This window comes from Dermacentor variabilis, chromosome 2 (genome assembly GCF_050947875.1).
Source record: "Dermacentor variabilis isolate Ectoservices chromosome 2, ASM5094787v1, whole genome shotgun sequence".
Lineage (NCBI taxonomy): Eukaryota > Metazoa > Arthropoda > Arachnida > Ixodida > Ixodidae > Dermacentor > Dermacentor variabilis.
Window position 1 is genome coordinate 118,635,653 of NC_134569.1, and position 20,061 is coordinate 118,655,713.

At 43.2% G+C, this 20,061-nt stretch overlaps 1 protein-coding gene across 1 annotated transcript in view; it reads right to left on the reverse strand.

The window, feature by feature from the left end:
* Positions 1–20,061, reverse strand: part of LOC142570426 (uncharacterized) — a 100,693-nt gene that overhangs the window by 8,427 nt on the left and 72,205 nt on the right. The window contains exons 20-45 of the mRNA XM_075678811.1: positions 19,645–19,784; positions 19,426–19,559; positions 18,111–18,269; positions 17,827–17,999; positions 17,110–17,243; positions 16,880–17,010; positions 16,563–16,766; positions 15,347–15,540; positions 13,515–13,636; positions 12,064–12,200; positions 11,834–11,998; positions 11,464–11,753; positions 9,913–10,031; positions 9,736–9,818; positions 9,431–9,645; positions 9,218–9,345; positions 8,504–8,583; positions 5,459–5,550; positions 5,286–5,371; positions 5,068–5,165; positions 4,699–4,889; positions 4,473–4,591; positions 2,545–2,657; positions 2,246–2,413; positions 1,607–1,815; positions 1,395–1,525 (exon numbers count right to left, since the gene is read on the reverse strand). Coding sequence (XP_075534926.1) covers positions 1,395–1,525; positions 1,607–1,815; positions 2,246–2,413; positions 2,545–2,657; positions 4,473–4,591; positions 4,699–4,889; positions 5,068–5,165; positions 5,286–5,371; positions 5,459–5,550; positions 8,504–8,583; positions 9,218–9,345; positions 9,431–9,645; positions 9,736–9,818; positions 9,913–10,031; positions 11,464–11,753; positions 11,834–11,998; positions 12,064–12,200; positions 13,515–13,636; positions 15,347–15,540; positions 16,563–16,766; positions 16,880–17,010; positions 17,110–17,243; positions 17,827–17,999; positions 18,111–18,269; positions 19,426–19,559; positions 19,645–19,784 — 3,815 coding nt within the window. The remainder of the gene's footprint in view (positions 1–1,394; positions 1,526–1,606; positions 1,816–2,245; positions 2,414–2,544; positions 2,658–4,472; positions 4,592–4,698; positions 4,890–5,067; positions 5,166–5,285; positions 5,372–5,458; positions 5,551–8,503; positions 8,584–9,217; positions 9,346–9,430; positions 9,646–9,735; positions 9,819–9,912; positions 10,032–11,463; positions 11,754–11,833; positions 11,999–12,063; positions 12,201–13,514; positions 13,637–15,346; positions 15,541–16,562; positions 16,767–16,879; positions 17,011–17,109; positions 17,244–17,826; positions 18,000–18,110; positions 18,270–19,425; positions 19,560–19,644; positions 19,785–20,061) is intronic.

Below are 20,061 nucleotides of genomic sequence, written 5' to 3' on the forward strand. Positions count from 1 at the left end.
TTTCCGGAAGGTTTATTCGTACCAACTTGGAGAGGCACAGAGTGCTAAGAAGGATCCTCCTATATATGGAAGCAGCTTCTTGGGACAAACTGTATCACGTGATGATAAACCGACAGACTAGATAATTGCACGTGGGCATCAGCAGAATTTCGCCACTGTGATGTCGTCACTGTTGAGCGTGGCCTTGTTTCAATATAAGTTTTACGGGCTCCCGTGCCAATGGAGAGCCCATCTCGCGTTGGTTTGGCCCTTTTAGAGCTTTCTGCTCTCAACGAAGGACCGCGAACCACGAAGTACATTTCCTCTCCCGACGAGCTTGTTATAACGAGGGTTTTACTGTAATTTTTGTTTCACAATGTATTTAATAATTTCACCACCACTTGAGTTGAACTTTATTTTAAAAAGAAAAGAAAGAACGAGTCAACAGCGTTTGACATCGAAGAAAGACAATGTCTTCTTAGGCGCATTACTGTACGATGTAGTTTGTTGTTTAAACTGCACTACCTTCTAGGTCGGCCCATAATCAACATTGCACTATCTCCGGGATCGGTTCATAGTATTCGTCGAGTAAAGCCACACTTCCGGTTCCGGTTTATGGCGCGCGCACGGTGTACGAGCGCATCTGGGTTTCGTTCCGGCTTTTTTGCGTTAATTACGAATTACTACTGCTCTGTACATAGCTCTGCGCTAACTTGGTGCGTATTTTTTGTTCCAAGCTTCATTTAAGCGCCTTTTTCGTTTTCTTACGTGCACTCAGAGGCCCCGAATCGTCTAATCTGACGAGAGCAAAGTGACCAGATACCCAGGTCCCACGAACCCCAAATCGATCTGGTGTCTCCAAAGAAGACCAATTCAATTTTTCAATTCAATATTTATTCACAGCACACATACAATGTTGTGTTGAAAGCTCCCCTGGCAAGATAGCTGTAAGCTTACAGCTTGACGGCCGCCACAGGGGCCAATAATCGGCAGCAATGACAATGCATTGTTAAAATTATTGAATGACACTGCATGAAGTGACATCAATAAATACCTGTAACTATACTATGAGCAACAGTCACAACAATAAATGAATATACTATAAGCGATACAATAATATATATACTATGCATATCAATATGTGAAAATACAGGCACTACATACCAGACGCACTAATAACACATGCGAGTAATATATAATACGAGATAAGTACGATTGATCAATAACATGTATCAAATAAAATACATATTGCGCAATCGCCCTCGTCAAAACCCAATAACTTTATTTTGATACATTCATACGTCTTGGGTTTCCTTCATATTACAGCACATGACTCTCCTAAGCCGCGAATTAATTTCCAAAGAGAGATTGTTAGCTGTCCGATATTTAACAATGAAACGGAAAATCAGGCTTACATGTTAGGTGGAACAGGCCACTCTCGCCTAGTTTTTCAACGCCTCTGAGCCCTTGAGTAATCAGGTTGACGTATTCCTCAATAGAACCTCCAGGAAAAATCGCTTCTATTATCTCCTGCACTTTGTCCAAGCTGGAATAAATTTTTGTTTAACGCTTTACTAAAGAGCTCTCGCCAAAGATCTGTGATGCGAGAGATGTACTTTGACTTTACCTGCTTATAAGCTCCTTGAGGACGCTGTCGTCGAGTAACGTTATAACAGAGGACAGTGTGTCAGCCACGTTGTCCCCCGAAGTGTCAAGTGAAATAGCTTTGGTCGACCGCAAGAGCTTGGACATGGCATCCCACAGCGTGGTCGCACCCTTCAGGATTTTGTCCAGCCACTTCGCTGCATAGAATGCCTTGTTCTGTGCTTCCATAACCTGTACGAATGCAGCAGTGATCAAAGTGTGAATGTAAACCTAAATAATCACATCTCCGGCGATTCGTCGCTTAAAGTTACGTTTGACTGGTTATACTTTCCCAGAGGAACAGTGTTGCGACTGTCTACACCTTCGACATATCACCCAAAGTTTTGTTTATATATACATATATATATATATATATATATATATATATATATATATATATATATATATATATATATATATAATGAATAAACGCTATTTGAGTTCACGTAGTCAGATTTGTTGCAAATCTGTTCTGCCGAAGCCCGCAAGGTGGAGGAAAGTTCATGAAAGGGCAATTTTGCCATCCACCCGACTGCAGCACGAAGCTACGCTGAAGTCGCACTTAACGAAACTCATTTCGAGCTCAAGCTTCGCGCTTGCTGTGAACATGGTACGTACTTACCTGTTTCGCAATTCCAGATGCGTTGAACACAGATCGAGCAATTGCTTCCACAAAATCAGTGTCGCACAGATCTTGTCCCCCCTTGGACTTGTACGCGAGCAAACGCCTTTCTGCGCTGCTACAAAATGCCTCTTGAAACGATTCTTGCGAGAAGTTATGACGAACCAACTGCAAAGTAGTAAGCATAAATATTGCACTGCGCTAATGCAGAAAAGCAACCCTGCCATATTAATGCACTTTCTTTTTCAAGTAGATTTTAATTATAAAAAATTTCAATGAACGTGTAAGGGTATACGTACCCAATTCAGATTTATGACAGCACTTTCAATCACGTCCTCCCATGAGCTGGTTCCTCCAGGCAATGTTTCGTTCAGCATCTTGATACTAACGATTTCTGGTAACGTTGTATAAACTGCAAGGTAATAAAATTGTGCACTATTAAGAAAGCCCACGAGTTGTGCGAGGCATGTTTTTTTCCTTAATAAAACTAAAATACACAGCTTCTTTCAACAAATGGACTAAGGTTCCACTTAGCCTAAGCCACACCATCGACAGGCGCACTAAAGTGTCGCCAGATTTCTAACTTCACTTTTACTTAAATTAGAGAATTAGGCATCAGATATGTCCTATATATAGGGTGCTTCCTTTAGTCCCCTCCACCTCCCCCCCCCCCCGCCGTGGTTGCTCAGTGGCTATGGTGTTAGGCTGCTGAGCACGAGGTCGCGGGATTGAATCCCGGCCACGGAGGCCGCATTTCGATGGGGGCGAAATGCGAAATGCGAAACCACCCGTGTACTTAGATTTAGGTGCACGTTAAAGAACCCCAGGTGGTCAAAATTTCCGGAGTCCTCCACTACGGCGTGCCTCATAATCAGAAAGTGGTTTTGGCACGTAAAACCCTATAAATTTTTTTGTCCCCCTCTCCCCCTTTTTTTTTTTAAATGCCTGTACAAATAGCACCGCTCAGACCCTTGAGGTAAATACTCTATGAGGTGGTCATTACTTCTACGAGAAGTCAAAATGCTTAAATGAATAATTAACATAACTACGATTTTTACTTTTTAATTAAGATCTCTCCGGCGCATATTTTTTATCTCTGAATTGTAGCTAACGAGTTTGCGAGGCATATTGATCGACTTGGAACGAATTCTGAGGATATCACTGGTTTCGAGATATGTGCCGTCAGACTTGCGATAAAGATGCACTGTTGTTCCGGTTACATTTTTTTAAAGTGAAAACGCTGTTTTATTCATTGAAGCACAAAATTAAGTTGAACGTCAATGCATTTCCACACACTATGCAAATTAATAGCTTAAAACTGGCGTCATCCTGAGAACTTAGAAATTCTAAGTAGATACATGCTTCGAGCTCACCGGCTACAGCACGTAAATTGCAGTGTGTGCCGTAAAGTAATTAATCAATCAGATAGTTAGTACGATTCTACTAATTATTCAATTAAGCATTTTGATTTCTCGTTAAAGTAATGTCCGCCTCATCGAGCAATTTAATTTGAGGGTTAGAATTACGCTATCTGCCACAGGCAATTTTTAAAGAATTGGTGCAACTACGAAAGAACACCTGGTATATTGCAAAAAAATTGGTCTGAGTTCCACAATGACCCTAGCCACATTTCATTCCAGAAGGCGTAGATATGGGATAAATAGTTCAACACACTATAATTTATTTGACAGCGCAACAGTAACTCTTCTCCAGTCGGTAATTCAGAAACGCTGTTCCTGCCTCGGTTATTTGCAGACAGAACATGCGATAAAAAGAAAAGCGAAGGTAAACTTTCGCACTACAATACTTCGCGGACAATAAACATCATGAAGCGCTGTCAATAGGGCCAGATGATATGCACACAATTGCATGACTTTTGCAGTATTAAAAAGGCAGAACCATTATTACTAACATATTGCCTTTTTTGTTGCACCTACCGGTGGCGTGCTGTAATTTTCTTGCATTATAAGCTAGTCTGCGATATTAATTTAGAGACTTCTGCTATTTGTTAATCAGCGATAATTAGTTTGTAGCAGCATCCGCATTAAATTTCCAACATCGGGCTTCCAGGAACATGTGTCTGGGCTAAAGCGGGAACCGGTGTTTGGCAACGCACTGTGTGTTGTTAAACATATCGCTCGTCGGCTTTTACGCGAAGGAATTTGAACACTGAGAAATTATTAGCGCACGTTGGAGACCGGCCCACTAATAGCTGTGGTTCACTAACCAGGTAGTTCGCCGGCGACCTTGTTTACGAGGAACTGAAGCAGAGACTCATCTTGACTGCTTCTCTTCAGAAGAAGCTCCTTGGCAAGATCGAACAGATGTCTGGTGAAAGTTACGTACCTGGAAAGCAAGAGCCAAGCCGCGACAGACACAGTATTAAAGGGGCCTGCAGGTCGACACCGAGGGTGTATATTGTCGAGAACTATATATGATCTACCAGGTTGTACCTTTCGACGCTGTCTTTGAGCGTTCCATTATGGTACTCGTCAATGCAAGGTTCGAGCTTTTGGTAATAATAGTCCTCTGTGAGCTCACTGACATACTTATCCATGATGTTCCCACCAGCTGCTAGAACACCGGCAATGGTCTTGCATTTATGCTGATGAGGTGTATTGGGGTGCTTGATGGCCATTTGAAGCTGCAATGTTGAAAAAAAAGTGGGCGTTTTGGGTTCCCAGAGAGAAAAAATTATAGAGAAGGCATGCGCTTTCACGACATGACTTCTATAGATTAGTGATGTTCTGAATTTACTAGAGCAACATTTTTTTATGTGAAAATTTGAATATGTGACCAACAAGTATGCTTGTATTTCGCACCTTTGAGATGAACTTTCGGAGACCAAGTCTGTGAGAAAGCCATTTGTAGGCATCCGTGGCAGTTTTATTTGGAAGGGCACATATCAGCTCTTTTGGCTCTGAAACACAGCGTTAAGTATTCTAGCATGAGGGCACAACCATACGCTGATGTAGAAAAATTAAGATCGATGCATGCGTCTTTTAGCTGCGTGAAGTCGATTTGTATTATCGAATATTACCTGGAAAATCTTGAAGACAATCGGACACAATATCTAAAATGGCAGCATATGGCGCACTTTGGTTCTGTTCGCAAAAGTAGTCATCTCTGAAAGCAATAAAAAATAAAAAAATAAACGCGTTCCTGGGATGAAAACCTTAATTTTGTGAATATACTTTCGAAACCCATACTTACGTAACGTTAAGAATGAGGGAGAAAAAGCGAACGAGTTCTGCTGGACTGTTGAACGACTTCTGTGAAACCAGTCGCCTTAAGAGCTCTTGTTTCTGAAAACATAATTGTACAGAGTGAAGGTATTAATAGTTTGGTAAAGTGCCGACGGCGGTAAGTGAAGGACCTCATAAATTGCTCTCTGCAGTTGGTCTTGAAATAAATTACCAGAAGCTTCACCTCCTTCACGTATCATTTCAGGGAAAGGTTTGGAAGAATTGTAAGCGCGCTTGAAGAATTGGTCTACTGTGTTTTCCAGCTCGTCAACATCTTGGTTAGGTAGGGTTAACAGCAAAGTTAAACGGTACGGTTGGATGCGGTTGCTTCTGACTGCTACATCTCGCTTGCAAATGGACGCAAGGATCCAATGCTTAATTAGAACTAGTGAACAAGTTATAACTGGTGAATACTAGCGCTGAGGCGTTACGAACGGTAAGAAATAATCAAAAACAGGAAGTGAAACTTACAAAAAGAAAAAAAAAGTGTAAGATGGAGTGTCGAACTCAAACGCCATCTTGAAAAAAAGAAAGAATCCCTAGGACACCAAGTTCAATGCACGTATACGCTTTCAGTACATTGAACGCTTCGTGAGTGACTGTGGATAGTGAAGCCTCGTCATAACGAAACGGGCTGTAAGGAGATCGCGGATATAACGAAGTAGTCGTAATTGTCCTTGAAACTCCTCTAGAAAACCATGCACTTAGAATGTTATTTTACCAAAGAAAGAACTGCGGATGCCTTTGTGCTGATTCGTACGAAACCTGGCGGCGTGCAACAGCCATTAGACACGCATATGGCACTTATCCGAGCACTTGCACGTGTGTGTAGCACGGTAGATGACACGTGGTCGCCGCGAAGGAATGGAGCGCTAGTCAACTGCACGAGAGCCTGTACTTTTGAGAGCGTGCTGGGAATGAACGCTGGCGTCTACAGTTTTCAGCACCAGAAGACGGAGCTCGATCTTGACTGCTCAACGCTGAGGCGACTCGAAGCAGCTGGCATAAGAAGTCGTTTCGTCGAGAGGGCCACAGGGTGAAAATGAATGCGAAGTAACAGGCGCGCGAGCCACCGGCTTCGCTGGTACTTTGCGGCATGCTTTGACTGCGCCCGAAACGGCGATTTTCCTTTTCTCTTCCGAAACACTCGAACGGTGGTTTTTTACAGAATATCTTCTGATACGAGAGTGATGTGGGGCATTTTTATGGCGTCACTATGACTTGGGCTGAAGCACTTTCAGGGCGGACGCGAACAAAGCTGGTGGATGATGTGTGATTGACAATTATGTGTGGGTGTAAATGTAGCGTTTGTGCGGGTTATTATTATATTATTATTATTATTATTATTATTATTATTATTATTATTATTATTATTATTATTATTATTATTATTATTATTTATTGGACACTGTGAGTCTTAGCAGGCCCTCACAGGAGTGAACAATAAGTGCGTTGGTATAATTGTCAACAGAATATAAGAACACACATAAAGAATAGTCATCACACTTCGCCACTATGTATTATGCAACAAAGTTGTCTACATATTTCGTCAAAAAAGAGGGAAATTTGAGTTTACATGACTCAGTGTTACACACATACAAAACTAACAGTACAGGAACGAACTTAGTGATCTAGCAACATAGCAATGTCGAGGAATTACACAAAAAAAATAGAGTTCTTCGATTTTAGTGGTGAAAGTATTCATGCAAGCGCGTGGCAGATTGTTCCATTTTTCTATGGTAGACGGGAAAAAAGAGCATTTGTAAGTGTCGCAGCGTGTTGTAAATGGCCTGATACACTTCGTATGATTTATTCTGGATGAGTATTGGTAGGGTGGCTTGACATAACCGTTCTTATCAATAGCAGTGTTACGTGATATAACAGATGCATAAATTTCAAAGAAGCTACCCGCCGGCGAATTTCAAGTGTTTGTAAGGCAGCGCAATTGTTCAGTAGCATCACACTGTCATTTATAGAATATTTAGAACAAATGAATCGAAGCGCTTTGTTTTGGATTGCCTCTAACGAAGATAGGGTACTACGTAGTGGTGTATATCGTAATAAAACAAGGCGTTGCGTCGTTATCGCGAAGCGTGGAGATCTCAGTACAGATTTGTTGTCGCCGGCTAACAACACAATTCCTCCACACTTAGGTGCAAGGAATTCTTGCGGGTATTTTGATTATATCAGTTTACAATATCACTTTGCAGCGATGCGAATGGAAAGCGTTATTCGTGCAATGCTCCTGAAACAAAGGTGTCTTTGTGCGTGGGTAATCTGTTCGAAAAGCAACAAAGGCGTTCCGCTCTCCTTTCCTGCTCCAAAGGCCCACGCGAACGCTCAAGAGAGTGCAGCACGTCTTTTTGAACCATACGCATAGTGTTGCATGCTCTCCAGTTTTCTCCTCGGTCTGTTATTTCATCTTTTGTGTTAGCCCTCTGTCTCGACACCAGCGGCAGGGAGTCAAGCACTGGTTTGGCTAGTTTCAAACCATTTACTCTGTTCTAATCTTCCAGATAAAAGCGCCCATAAAGCGAGATATGATGCGTGTCACACGTTTTCCTTCCCAGCGTATCAACAGCGACGTTCTTTGCGGTGGCTTGAAATATCGTTATCAAGGGGATTGCACAGAACTGTGCAAATCTCTTAAAATACTACTGTGCAGCCGAGAACGTGGTTAACTCGAATGAGAGATATTGTTCAAAAGCACGAGCTCTCTATGAAGAGTGATGCGAGTAGAGGGAGTTCATGCTGAAGAATGAAAACACAATCGCACAAGTCATATCCGTAAAAACAAGTGCGTCCTTGCAAAGCAGTTAAGAATGCCATGCATTATTGTAATGTTGTAGAGCACGGCTTTGATTTTCCGTGCGCCCTCGCTCATTAAACAGGAGTTTCCGACCACAATATTCTTCTGCTTCTTATTTTTCTCTTGAAACTCGGGTTCCACTAGAGGCACTAGAGGTAGTGCCTAAAATTAGCACAGAAGAGATGCGATACTTTTGGTACGCACTTCGTCAAGGATGTCGGAGCCGAAGCATCTTGTACATGAAGCCGTTCTTCTCTGTGCAACGTAAGCATTTTCTGAGGGCACTGTAAGCATAAAGACAACGTAAATATTAAGGACTGAACTATCGCCAAATTATCAATACTGTCTTTCGCTCTGGCTGCGTGTAAGTGAATACAAAGCATCAAGAATCAAAACCTAGCTAACAATTATCTGTAGACGACTGCATATATAGTTGCAAACTCTTACTCGTAACTCTGTTAGGACATATACATACATTATTACGAACGTACTAAAACAAGATTTTATAAAAGCTCATCCACAGGAACTTGAGGCTTCCGCCCTCGTAGTATTTTCTCAATGCCAGTCTATCGAGAATGAATATACAGCGTTGCATACTGTGTATTTAAAAGATGGCACCGTGACGTTTAGCTCACGTGACTTATCTAGTAGCTCTACTGGCAGTGCTCAGCACAGGTGATGCGTGTGCAAACAGTGCAAACAGGGGGTTCTCGAAACCGCAGCACGCAGACTCCATGTGTCCTCCGTGCCATTGTGTGCGGCCTGGGTCGCGCAGTGCAATTTTCGCACCTCTCGTTTGCAAATCGACCCAGGCGTCGATAAACGCCCCTCGTGTTCCGTGTGTTTGGCCAGGTACCTGATTTGAGCTGCGGAACCCCGCTGCAGCTCGTCACGCAAACACGAGAGAAAGAGACTTGCATTGCTCGAAGTAGGAGTTGAGGCTCGCAGCGAGGTCTAGCAGTGTGGGGACCGCAGAATTCCACAGAGTCGCGTTGACTGCGTTCTGGTGCACCATCCACATCATGCTTAGAAATAGACGCACCGCACTGCGAGGGGACATATCCTAATTTAGTTTCAATTCGCATTCAAAGTTTGCATGAATTGTCGACGATTTTTCTGCTAATCGCTTACCTGTGCATGGGCCTGCTCGCATAACCGTCCAGGAAGCTGGTAACTGTCGTGCTGACTTGCTCGTCATTCAGGAGTCTCACCGTGTCGTTGCCGTCGCCCTGATAACCCGCGGCCATCTCTTCAGCAAGCCTGTCCATTTCCTCGAGCGAAAAAGCGAGTTTCGCTTCTGGCATCTGCCGGATCCATTCAGTGTCCACACTGACGCGATCTCGCACCTGCCGTCCCAAGAAAATAAAATGCAGCTGGCAGACTGTGGATTCACAGAAACACAAAAATAATTATCGGGACAAGATGTTAAGTGTTACCTGGCTAGCATTTATGGCTCGCACGGTTTCTTTGTAGTCATTCCACTTGTCCATAGTGAAAATGCTCACTAGCAAGTCAGAATCTGAAGAAGTAAGTAAAACAGCGTTTGCTCAGCTTTACTGATAGCTTAGTGTGCAGCGAACGGCTCGAGCTTGAATGCAGCAAAGAGGGACTACCTTCTGTTCGTGATTCCGAGGCAAGCATAGCGTAGTGATAGAACTTCCTAATTTCCTCGGACAGTTGCGCAGCGCTGAGCTGTCCTCTTGCTAGCAACAACTTTGTGAACTTAGACAACCTGAAAAACGAGCATTGAAGGAAGAAAGTTACTTGAAATTTCACTACGCAGTAAATGAGCAAATTTTTATCTCAGCTTTAAAAAAAAGAAATTTAAAGCAAGTAACCTTAGAGACTAGAGGGAGGGACCTAGTCGCTCTACGGTGCTCTGAGCAAGGTCACTGCCAATGCGCAATCTCAGGAGTCTCCGAAGGATTTCTGCAAACGCGCAGTGGCTGCAGTTTGTCTAGGAAAGCTAAAAACCATTTTAACCTGGTACGACAAGTGCCTTTTTGATGTGCACATTACGTTCGAAGAAACTCTCTACTGAGCACCCCGTTACAGTGTCGGCACTCAGATTATGCGTACGGTAAGCACACATTTGCATCTGTGGTCGCAGAGGGCAGCAGAAATATTGCGAAACAAGTAGTACTCGTTACATTAACGTCTAGATCGCATTCCCCCTAAACGTTTTGAGAAAGCAGCGCATTAGGCGTAAGCACAATGGCAAACAAAGTGTTCTGAAACTCCATGTCATCGCATTGTTGTTGATAAGAGTATACGGTGCCGGCTTTTAAAGATAGCGCTTCTGCTGGGGGGGGGGGGGGGGCTGTCACAGTCGAATGAGAGGACTGTGGACAAGGTGGGCAATACACTATATGGGCACGAAGTGTAGCCCTCGCTATTTCACATCGTCTTCTTTATCCTCTCTTTCTGGCTGCGTTTCTTAAGCTTAATCTTTTTTATATAAGGACACCGCACGGCCACTGAGTTTCTTTAGCACTTGAAGTGGTGCTTGAAGTTTCATGCATTTATTCCCGCAGTCTAAGGATAGCGATCGCATAGATTTTAAAGTAACTGTCGCTAAATTTCATGAGATGGTGCAGTCTGAACAACCTGACTGCATGATTGTAAATTTCTAAGAGTTTAAACTCTAAAAGTAAAACCATTGTAAATTTTGATAATTTGAAGCGCGTGTAAAATTGCTGCACGACTGGCTGGAACCACTGGTATATACACAAAAAAAAATGAACAAACGCACTGACAAGAACGAAGTTTGAACACCTTCCATTTTCTAACAATGTGATCGCGTCCTGTCAGGTGGCAACATTCGGCGCACGCCTTTTGCTATTTTGAGTTTACGCTTATGAAAAGCTAGCACCTGTTTTTCTATAACTTTGGTTTACGAGGTTCTAGATCTTATTACCGTCCTCTTTTTGATTCCTTTAATTGTGCTAACACTGTCCCGTAGTTTAATGCGCAATGTCGTGTTTCAACGTTCTGCGATGAATTGGAATTTCTCTTGCTGTGCTGGAGCGTCGGCCGGCATGCATCTCCACCTTTTGCAGCATTCTAGAAGCAGCAAGTGAATCGCGACCGCGAGAACTGCTCAAGGTTTCTCTTATTAAGGTTCACGATCAATCTATACCGACATAGTTTATTCAAGCACTTACGTTTCCCATGCAGTTTTGTCGTCCAAGAAGCTCAACAGTTTTCTCATCTGAATGAGGGCAACAATTCCTCTCTCAACGGCGACACTGTCGGACATCCGTGCGTCCAGTAGAGCTCTGTTGATGTTAAATGTTTCCCACGGAGAGAGGAATGAGACGTCGTCGCTTATGGAATGTCGCTGATCCGTGGAATTTACTAGCGACCCCTTTGTAGTTGTGAGTCTCTTGACCAAATTGTACATTTCCCCGGCAAAATGTTTCGCTTCTTGGGATGTTTCGAAGTCTTTTACGGTCTGAAAAAAGAAGAATGTAATTTTATTCTCTGAATAGAAACTACTACGCTACGAGCAGAAATGCACTACGAAACACTTACATTTGAATCTGCCATTAGTTCTTGAATAATGGCGGTGAAGTTCGTGCTGCAAATTGCGTGCGTGAACATGTACCTTTCCAAATCATGACGCTCCATATACGTTTCGTTCCACGCTTTGCATATTTGACGTTGCACTTGAAGAAAGTTACCCACGGGAGAAGGATTCTGCAAGGTTGTTAACGAAAAACTTGTCAAACATCTAGCTCTCTATCTGTAGTTTTCGACATTACCTTTGCTTTCTGCTGAACAATCAGTGACGACATCATCGTTTCAGCAGCCGCTGGAAGCATCGGGAGCCACGTGTTTAGAAAAGAAGCTGTGTTTGTCTTGTTACCAAATGCATCGTCAATCGGTATCATTGAAGATCCTGAAATAAAGAGAAGTGCTGCACTGTAATTACACGAACGATTCTTGAGCTTTGCTCACTGCCAGGTATTATCATAAGAGCAAAGGGCTTTGTCTTGCCAATGTTTCTTCAGTGTTATTGTGACGCTGATAATGTTACTTTAGAATCAGTTACAAGCGTGCAGAGAAAAGCGTTCGCAAGACATTGCGTACAGAAAACGTCTGCACTCAAGTATAAGACAACTAAGAAGTAGAAAACTAGGATAGATATAAAACTCTTCAAGGATGTGTAAAACATAGGGTTTGATATGCAGGCGAACGTACATAAATCTGGATCATTTGTGGGAAGCACGATAAATTATCAGTCCCACTAATTGCAGATTGCAACCTCCAGGACGCATTGAAAGTAGTAAAAGAATTAAATGTTGAATCAGAATGAAACAAATAACATTTAGTACTTTACAAAAGATACTGAAGAAATTACAATATTGTGGGCCACTTGGGGGAGGCACAAAATTTTTTTCGAAGTTGCACTAATTGAAGCGCGCCGCAGAGATCACGGAAAAACTAAACAGCCGAATAATACTAACAATTGTATCAAAATAACACGTTGCGGAAATACTGGGGCAACATACAGCATACATAAAAAAACATTCAAGTGTGCGTCAGTTAGAAAGTGCACAAGTAATTAACGAAGTGTTGCGAGACCCACTACTACATCTTAAAATATGTGAAATTTACGCACTATCGCTATAAGCAAGGAAATAAAGCAAATAATTTTCAGCCGAAACATTGTCCAGGCATAGTTCTATACCTTTACGAAATACGAGCCAGCGTGGTCATTGAAAATTGCTTTACATAATCGAAAATATTTATTTAATTGCGTCAATTAGAATGGTGTGTGCTTCGCGACGGCACAGAGGACGCACCAGGTCAGCTGCGCTTGCCGAAGAAAATGATAGTTGTTTGTAGCATTGCAATTCGATCATTCAATTCGCAAAAGTGAAATTTTCCCCCGGTGCACTTACTACCCGCTGTGGTTGCTTAGTGGATATGGCGTTCGGCTGCTAAGCACGAGGTCGCGGGATCGAATCCCAGCCACGGCGGCCGCATTCCGATGGGGGTGAAATGGGAAAACACCCATGTACTTAGATTTAGGTGCACGTTGAAGAACCCCGGGTGTTACGAATTTCTGGAGTGCCCCACTGTGGTGTGCCTCATAATCAGAAAGTTGTTTTGGCACGTAATACCCCCGAATTGAATTTTTAATTAATTGTGCACTTACTGTGTAGTACAGGTTAGGGAATACGTTCAAGGAAAATGGTCGTATACCTGCCTTTATACTGCCGTGTCATCGTGTGCACCAAATATTTAAGGGCACCTAGGGCATGGCGGTAGTTGTTGCGGGCTTCGTCGCTTTGAAATTGAGCTTCTAGGAGGGAAGACCATGTTTCGACCCTGGGGAAAGAAACAAGTAAGATTTTATGCGATGTAAAAGACCATGCAAACACGTTGTCGCGTTCATTGCTATGAGCGACACACACTAACGGGGACAAGAATAACACGAACTGACACGAAGAAGCGGAAACTGCCAACTGGCTCATTGCCAGACCAGATCGCAACACCGCAAAAATAAAAGAATCAGAAAAATCGGGGAATACAGAAGACAAAAGATATAACTAAGAAACCTATCATTCTGCCTTACGTGCACAAATTTTTGCATTTCCTCAAAAAAGGTGGCTGAAAGACATGACGTCCCAGTTCTCTTTGCTGCGCCGATCAAGCTAAGGGGCTTGTGCAACAAAGCAAATACTAATAAAGAGCGCACGAAGGGAACATTTGACGTGAAACAGGCGCAGAAGTTTACAGAGCATGAATGCAATGCAATCTACACGCTCCCACTTTCATTCGGCAATGTATAATGGGGCCAAAGGGAACGCAGTCTCGATGGTAGGCTTAGAAAGCACCGATACACGTGCCAGCAGATAGCCGTATCCAGCAATCTCGCCAGACTTTGACAACAGCGGTCTCTAAAGAAAAAAAATTGTCTCCAGTCGTGCTCGCTGACGCCTAAATTACATACGCACGTAAGGCACATATGCGAAGAAAATCTTGACAAGTAGCGAGCGAGAAATGTGAGGATGTGATCTGAGAGAATCTATTGAATTCCTTACACCCCCCCCCCCCCCTTTCGTTCACGCAATCAGATTGCATCGTTGTGTTCATTTAAATGTGTGATCTGGGGGGGGGGGGGGGGTCTGGAAATAAACCAGTTGATATTTTGCGTTTCTTCGTGTCAGTTCCTGTCTTCGTTCCTAGTCAGTGTTCATCTTGTTCCCGTTATTGTGGGCCGTTCGCAGTGCAAGAACAATGAAGGTATTCCAACTAGCCCAATTCATTGCTCAGTTAAATGTTGTTGCGTACTAGCAGATGCTGATTCTGATGTCCTAAAGTGGCACACAATGTATACGAAAAGGCGAAGCTATAAGAACACGACGCTCATCCTCAAGCAGAATGATGCGCGCTGGTGTTTTGAATGCGCATATAAATTTTTCCAAATTTCTTCATCAACTGGGTGCATCTTGTGGCCAAATTTAGTTAATTCGAGAAGTTGTCTTTGCAGTCAGTCAATGAACTGTTTTTTTTTTTTTGCAACAGGTAGCAGGCGAATATACCCGATTATTTATCTTTACGAAAGCCTAAAAATAAACTAACATTCTTCGCTAATAAGAAGCATTTTACCTGCTTCAGCTGTATTTGACACTAAATAAGTTTGTTTGTATGTCTGTCCGAAATGCCGCTGCACTGACATGTCTGCAGGCAACACAGAGTAACAATGTGCAACAAGCTCTCTCATTTTAATTAAAAAAAAAAGATAACTGCATCTACGCGCAGCCCGACTGGTAGATCGCCATGGCTCTGAGTTGTGTGCATATGAGTTTAGAGCATAGCATTTTGTTTTGTTTACTTTTTCTCCGCAGCGCTTCACTTGGCCCTAATAACGATATCACATACAGATATATCGGTAACTGAAGAGAACTCCTCTCTAGAATTTTTCTGCTGCTGGTAATGTTTTTACATCTTGACGGTGCTATTGCACTTTCGTTGTTGGATGTGTTTTGCACTCTGCACAATGGTGTTTTGAAAACACATTTTTTCTATACTTACTTCTTTAGGTCTAGCTTCAAGAGACCATTGCTCAGTTGATTGAAAAAGGATTCAAACAGCTCCTTCCATTTATCAACTGTCAAAAAAGGCACATCTGCAGTGGAGCCTGATCTGTATGAGGCAGCCAATTCATCGTAAACGTCCATGGCACTGTCGTAAAATTTGCTCACATCGTCCGCATGTGAGGGATTCACCTAAAGGAAAAAACACAAATTAGCGCTAGCATACTCAAACGCAGACTGTTCATTATAATTGCAATAGACGCACTATTTTAGTCACATGACTTTGCTTTCCAGGAAAATATTGTTGACCTTCATCAACTTGTTTGTGGTTCCTGTAGAGTGTTGTATAAGCACGTATATTAAGTAGCTTGGTTAATTAGGAAGCGGACCGCGTAGCGGATGCCAAGAGGAAATGCAGTGGGAGAAGTGCACTTCGAACATCCAAGCCGATAGCGAAAGCCCGCCGAGGTTTTACAAACACTCCTGGGTAGGTGCCAATTTTCGCTTTACGCAACGCGACGTCACCTAAAAAAGCTGACGATACCCCATTGCCAGCCATGCTTTGAAAAAGAAAAGACGAACACAACAAGCGACTCCGGTGGGCCTCCTGCTTTGAATGCATCGTCTGTCAAAGTTTTGAGGCCACTCAAGGCAAAGGCATGTGCAGGTGCGTCTCCCAACGCGCAATCATATGCGTACAAATCAGGTTGAAGTTATCTATGACAGGCGTTGGCTCTACCTTGAGATCGCCACTGCTGAACTGGCTATCGTGATGAACGGGCACACGCTCCTACATTCCGTTACTGAATCACTCGCGCGAAATGAAGTTCTGGCTCCGACTGATTAGTGGTTGTTGCCGCGGGTGCCTTGCGCGTACTCCTTCATTAATGGCGGGCGCCTATCGAAGTTCTTAGAAATGCAATCTTTGTACTGCATAGTGGCACCTTTATTACCATCGTGAGTTTAAACGAAAGCTAGGAACGTCATGTTTGCGTCCCTGCGTTGCTCAATTCAACTTCCCCGTTTTCTCAAGAAACTGCCATGTATGGTTTTCTTGCCAAACAAAAAAAGTCGACCTTCAAAATAGGAAGCTTGATCAATAATGGCAAGGCGCAATCGTCGTTTTGTGCTGAACTGACACTTTAGCTTTCGCTGCTTAGATTATATTTAATGGCAACTGAAAGTGCTCGTACATAATTTAAGCGAACGCTTACCTGGATTTCATCGCAATTTGACTTCAGTTCTTTGACTGTATCCGCGCTGCTAAACTGGCACGCTAAATGATGAATTGAGGCTGTGGGAATATTGTCTCCGTTGTTGTCAAAGGCGAAATACTTGGACCATTCAGTCGTCTTCAAAGAGCAAAATCTCTGGACACCGTCATTGGCATTGGCAAATTCAGTAACTATAGCCTTCACCTGAAAAATAAAACGGAGCAGCTGCTGAGTTCATCGTTACAGCGGTGCTAATACGCCGTCACGGTTTATCAGAGAACATGCGTTAAGAAATCGATTTGAAGGCAAAGACGTACATATTTTGATTCCATGACCGTGTCAAAAGCGACGTCAACAATATCTGTGCTAGAATTTAAGACCTGAAGGATCGCGTTGATGTTCTTGTTGTTTTTGTTATTTTGCAGAAGGCTTTTCCACTTCAAATTCCCTGTCGAACAAGAAAAGAGAAACAGACAGAGGAAAACCATCAGACACAATTTTGGTGCTCATGGACTTCGATATAACCACACGACGTATTTGCACGTACAGAATGGAGCCTTTAACCTGCATGCTGTTTTCGAAGTTGCCTTAAATATGGACTCCAGCGCTGCAGTGTCGTTTTCAAAAACGACAGTGATTCCTTTGAGAGCAGCCATTACTCTGAGTCGGTTAGCAGATGACCTGAAAGAAAATAGAAAAAAAACGAAAAAATGATGAAAACGTGTTAGAACTGCTCTTTTTCTTTTTTTTGGGGGGGGGGGGAAATTCTACTTGCTGTATGATAACATAACGGTTGCTTTTGTTTCAGTGTAGCCTGAGAGAAGAAGCATAACACAGATCACGCAGTCGCGCAAGCGAGGGCGCGCCCTGCTTCACTAAACGGAATTCCAGGTTTATCACCTGCGAGCATGTGTTTCTTGAATCACAGCTTGACTCGCGTGTTGGTACCAATTCATGGTGCGGCGTGAGAAATATACGCACGACAAAAGAGTAGACCGAAATAACCTGACGTAACTGAGCATACCATCACCCAGCATTGCAACTGCAGTGATAGTTCACGACGCCGTTATTTCTGCTCACAAGAAAGGCAAACAGTAAAGCACGCCGACAAGACACTATCGGTGAAATCTCGAAATAAAGTGCGTCTAGTGCTCGCACGGTACCGCCAATACATGGCTAGATTTACATACTGTCTACACATATTGTCGCATGAACACGCGACGTTCGAGAGGAACTACTACACGGTATTTCAGAAGCCGCTTACCTGGAATCCCAAAAGTTATTGGAGAGGAAATGATGCCACTGAGTGCTGTTGAACAGGCGAGAAGCTCCCGTTTGCTGTTCTTCGCTCTGCAGCAAGCTTACGATTCGATGCAGGGTCTCGAGAAACCATTGTAGCTGGTCTCGTTTTGGAAGTGATAGTGTGGTGTCACTTTTCTAAGAGACAAAAAAGAAAGGAATAAGAAAACCTGACTATTATGAAGTAAGAAATACCAGCCTCTGGAGTATGACTGTTATTAGTTTCGATTATGACGATCTGCTGCCCACCTGCAATACTTCGTGGACACCAGTAAAGTTGACCGCACAGAGGTCTTGTAGAGCTGAGGTGGCAATCTCTACCTCCTGCATTGGCACCGTGAGGTAATCTTGCACTCGGTTGTTGCAGAAATCGTCGATGGCGTACTTCTGCTTCAGGAGGTACGAAATCTGAAGATTACAGACAGAAAAAAAAAGAATTTAAAAAACACGTCACAACCCTCGAATGAACAGCGTTGTACCCCGTGCGTTCCTTTCTCTTCGACTAAAGTAACTAGAGCTGCATAAAAGCTCGTTTGTTCGCGCGACGAACAAAAACGAGTTGATGAGAACAGAGCAAAGAAAACATAACCTAATAGCAACATGCATAAACGTAACAAAATGTAGCATAATGCCACGCGATATCTTGTCGGGACGCCATATATAAACATAGAGAGTGGTTAATTAAGAGGAAAAAACGAAAGCGTCATCTTGATGTATCATGCATCATTTCTTTCCCAGTGTTCGCGCATGACATTAGATCGTAAGACATGGTTCATTATGATGAGTAAGCACAGTCTAACAGACAAAGGCCAGAAACGGCAACACACTGAGGGCCTAGTTGATGAGTACTTGACAGCGCTCTCTCAACACCTGCCCCTTAGGGTGACATCGGGCTCCCTGGACGCCTACGAGCGGTACCGGAGCTCCGGTGTCACCCTTTACGGACAATAAAAGTTTTCTCACTCACTCACTCACTCACTCTCTCTCTCTCTCTCTCTCTCTCTCTCTCTCTCTCTCTCTCTCTCTCTCTCTCTCTCACACACACACACACACACACACACACACACACACACACACACACACACACACAAACTATCCCATAGTTACAGGCCAACTCGGCCAAATTTCGGTTTAGTTCATTAATAAAAAGGCAATGCTGGCAGCATATCTTTACAGCACAGTAATTTCTAGCAAATTAATAGATTACAAGCAGTGTGAACGCTCTCCATCGAGGAGTACAAATGTCATAGAGAGACAGCAAGTAAAATGTTTACTAAAGATAAATAAAGGTGACTACCGTAGTGTTCCGGCGAGGTGCCTAAATTATATTGATGGTTTCTATCCTCAACAGGTACAGCTGCAGCAAGCTGTACTATATGGCTTTCCGGTGGGCAGGGGTAGAACATGTATTCAAACGTGGCGCAAGAAGTTACTGCTCGCAAGATGTCCAGTACCCAATTTGTTTTAGGAATGTACTCCATAATTATAAAGTTGAATTGAATTTTTTTATGTAGAATCAGTGGCTGCTTTCATGTCGCGCGTAATCTAAAGAAATATATTTCACCTTTTTTGGTTCGACTGTCAATGTGTGAACGAAATACTCCATGAGTTTAACGAGGTAGTTGTTGACCCAACGAACCAGCAGCTCAAGGTCACTGGCGTTCTTGAAGAGCTCAGACACAGTTGTTTGTTGGCCGTCTGAAAAGAGAACAAGGGACAGACAGCTAATAAAGAAAGGCGTTGCAGTTGGCTGGATTTGGCTTTAGGCAAAAGTCATTGTTACCCGTTGGTTCAGCCAGCATGCTTTCGCTGATGGTGAGGAACGAGGCTATCTTCAGCAAGTACGGTGCCAGAGTGTGATTCAAATTGGTGTCCAGTTCTTGGAAAGCGACGCTGACTAGTTGCAGCACTGCGCTTGCCTTCCTGAAAACAATACGGGCATTTGTTAGGTTGAGATTTCTGGCTGAAACATCAAAAGGGAGTCGTTCAGACTACGTCAGTGATGTTTCGCATTGATGAAATAGAAAAACATCGCATAGCTCTGAGCCGTAAGAGGCGTCTCCAGCTGTGCAGGTATTAGGAGGATAAGGAGAACATGGCACCCAGTTTATCTCAGGCGTTTGCCTAGGCATTAGTAAAGAAAGAAAGCTGTCACAGAGAAAGGCTTAGCATCCTTCCTGGTGATTCTGTAGTGCGACAA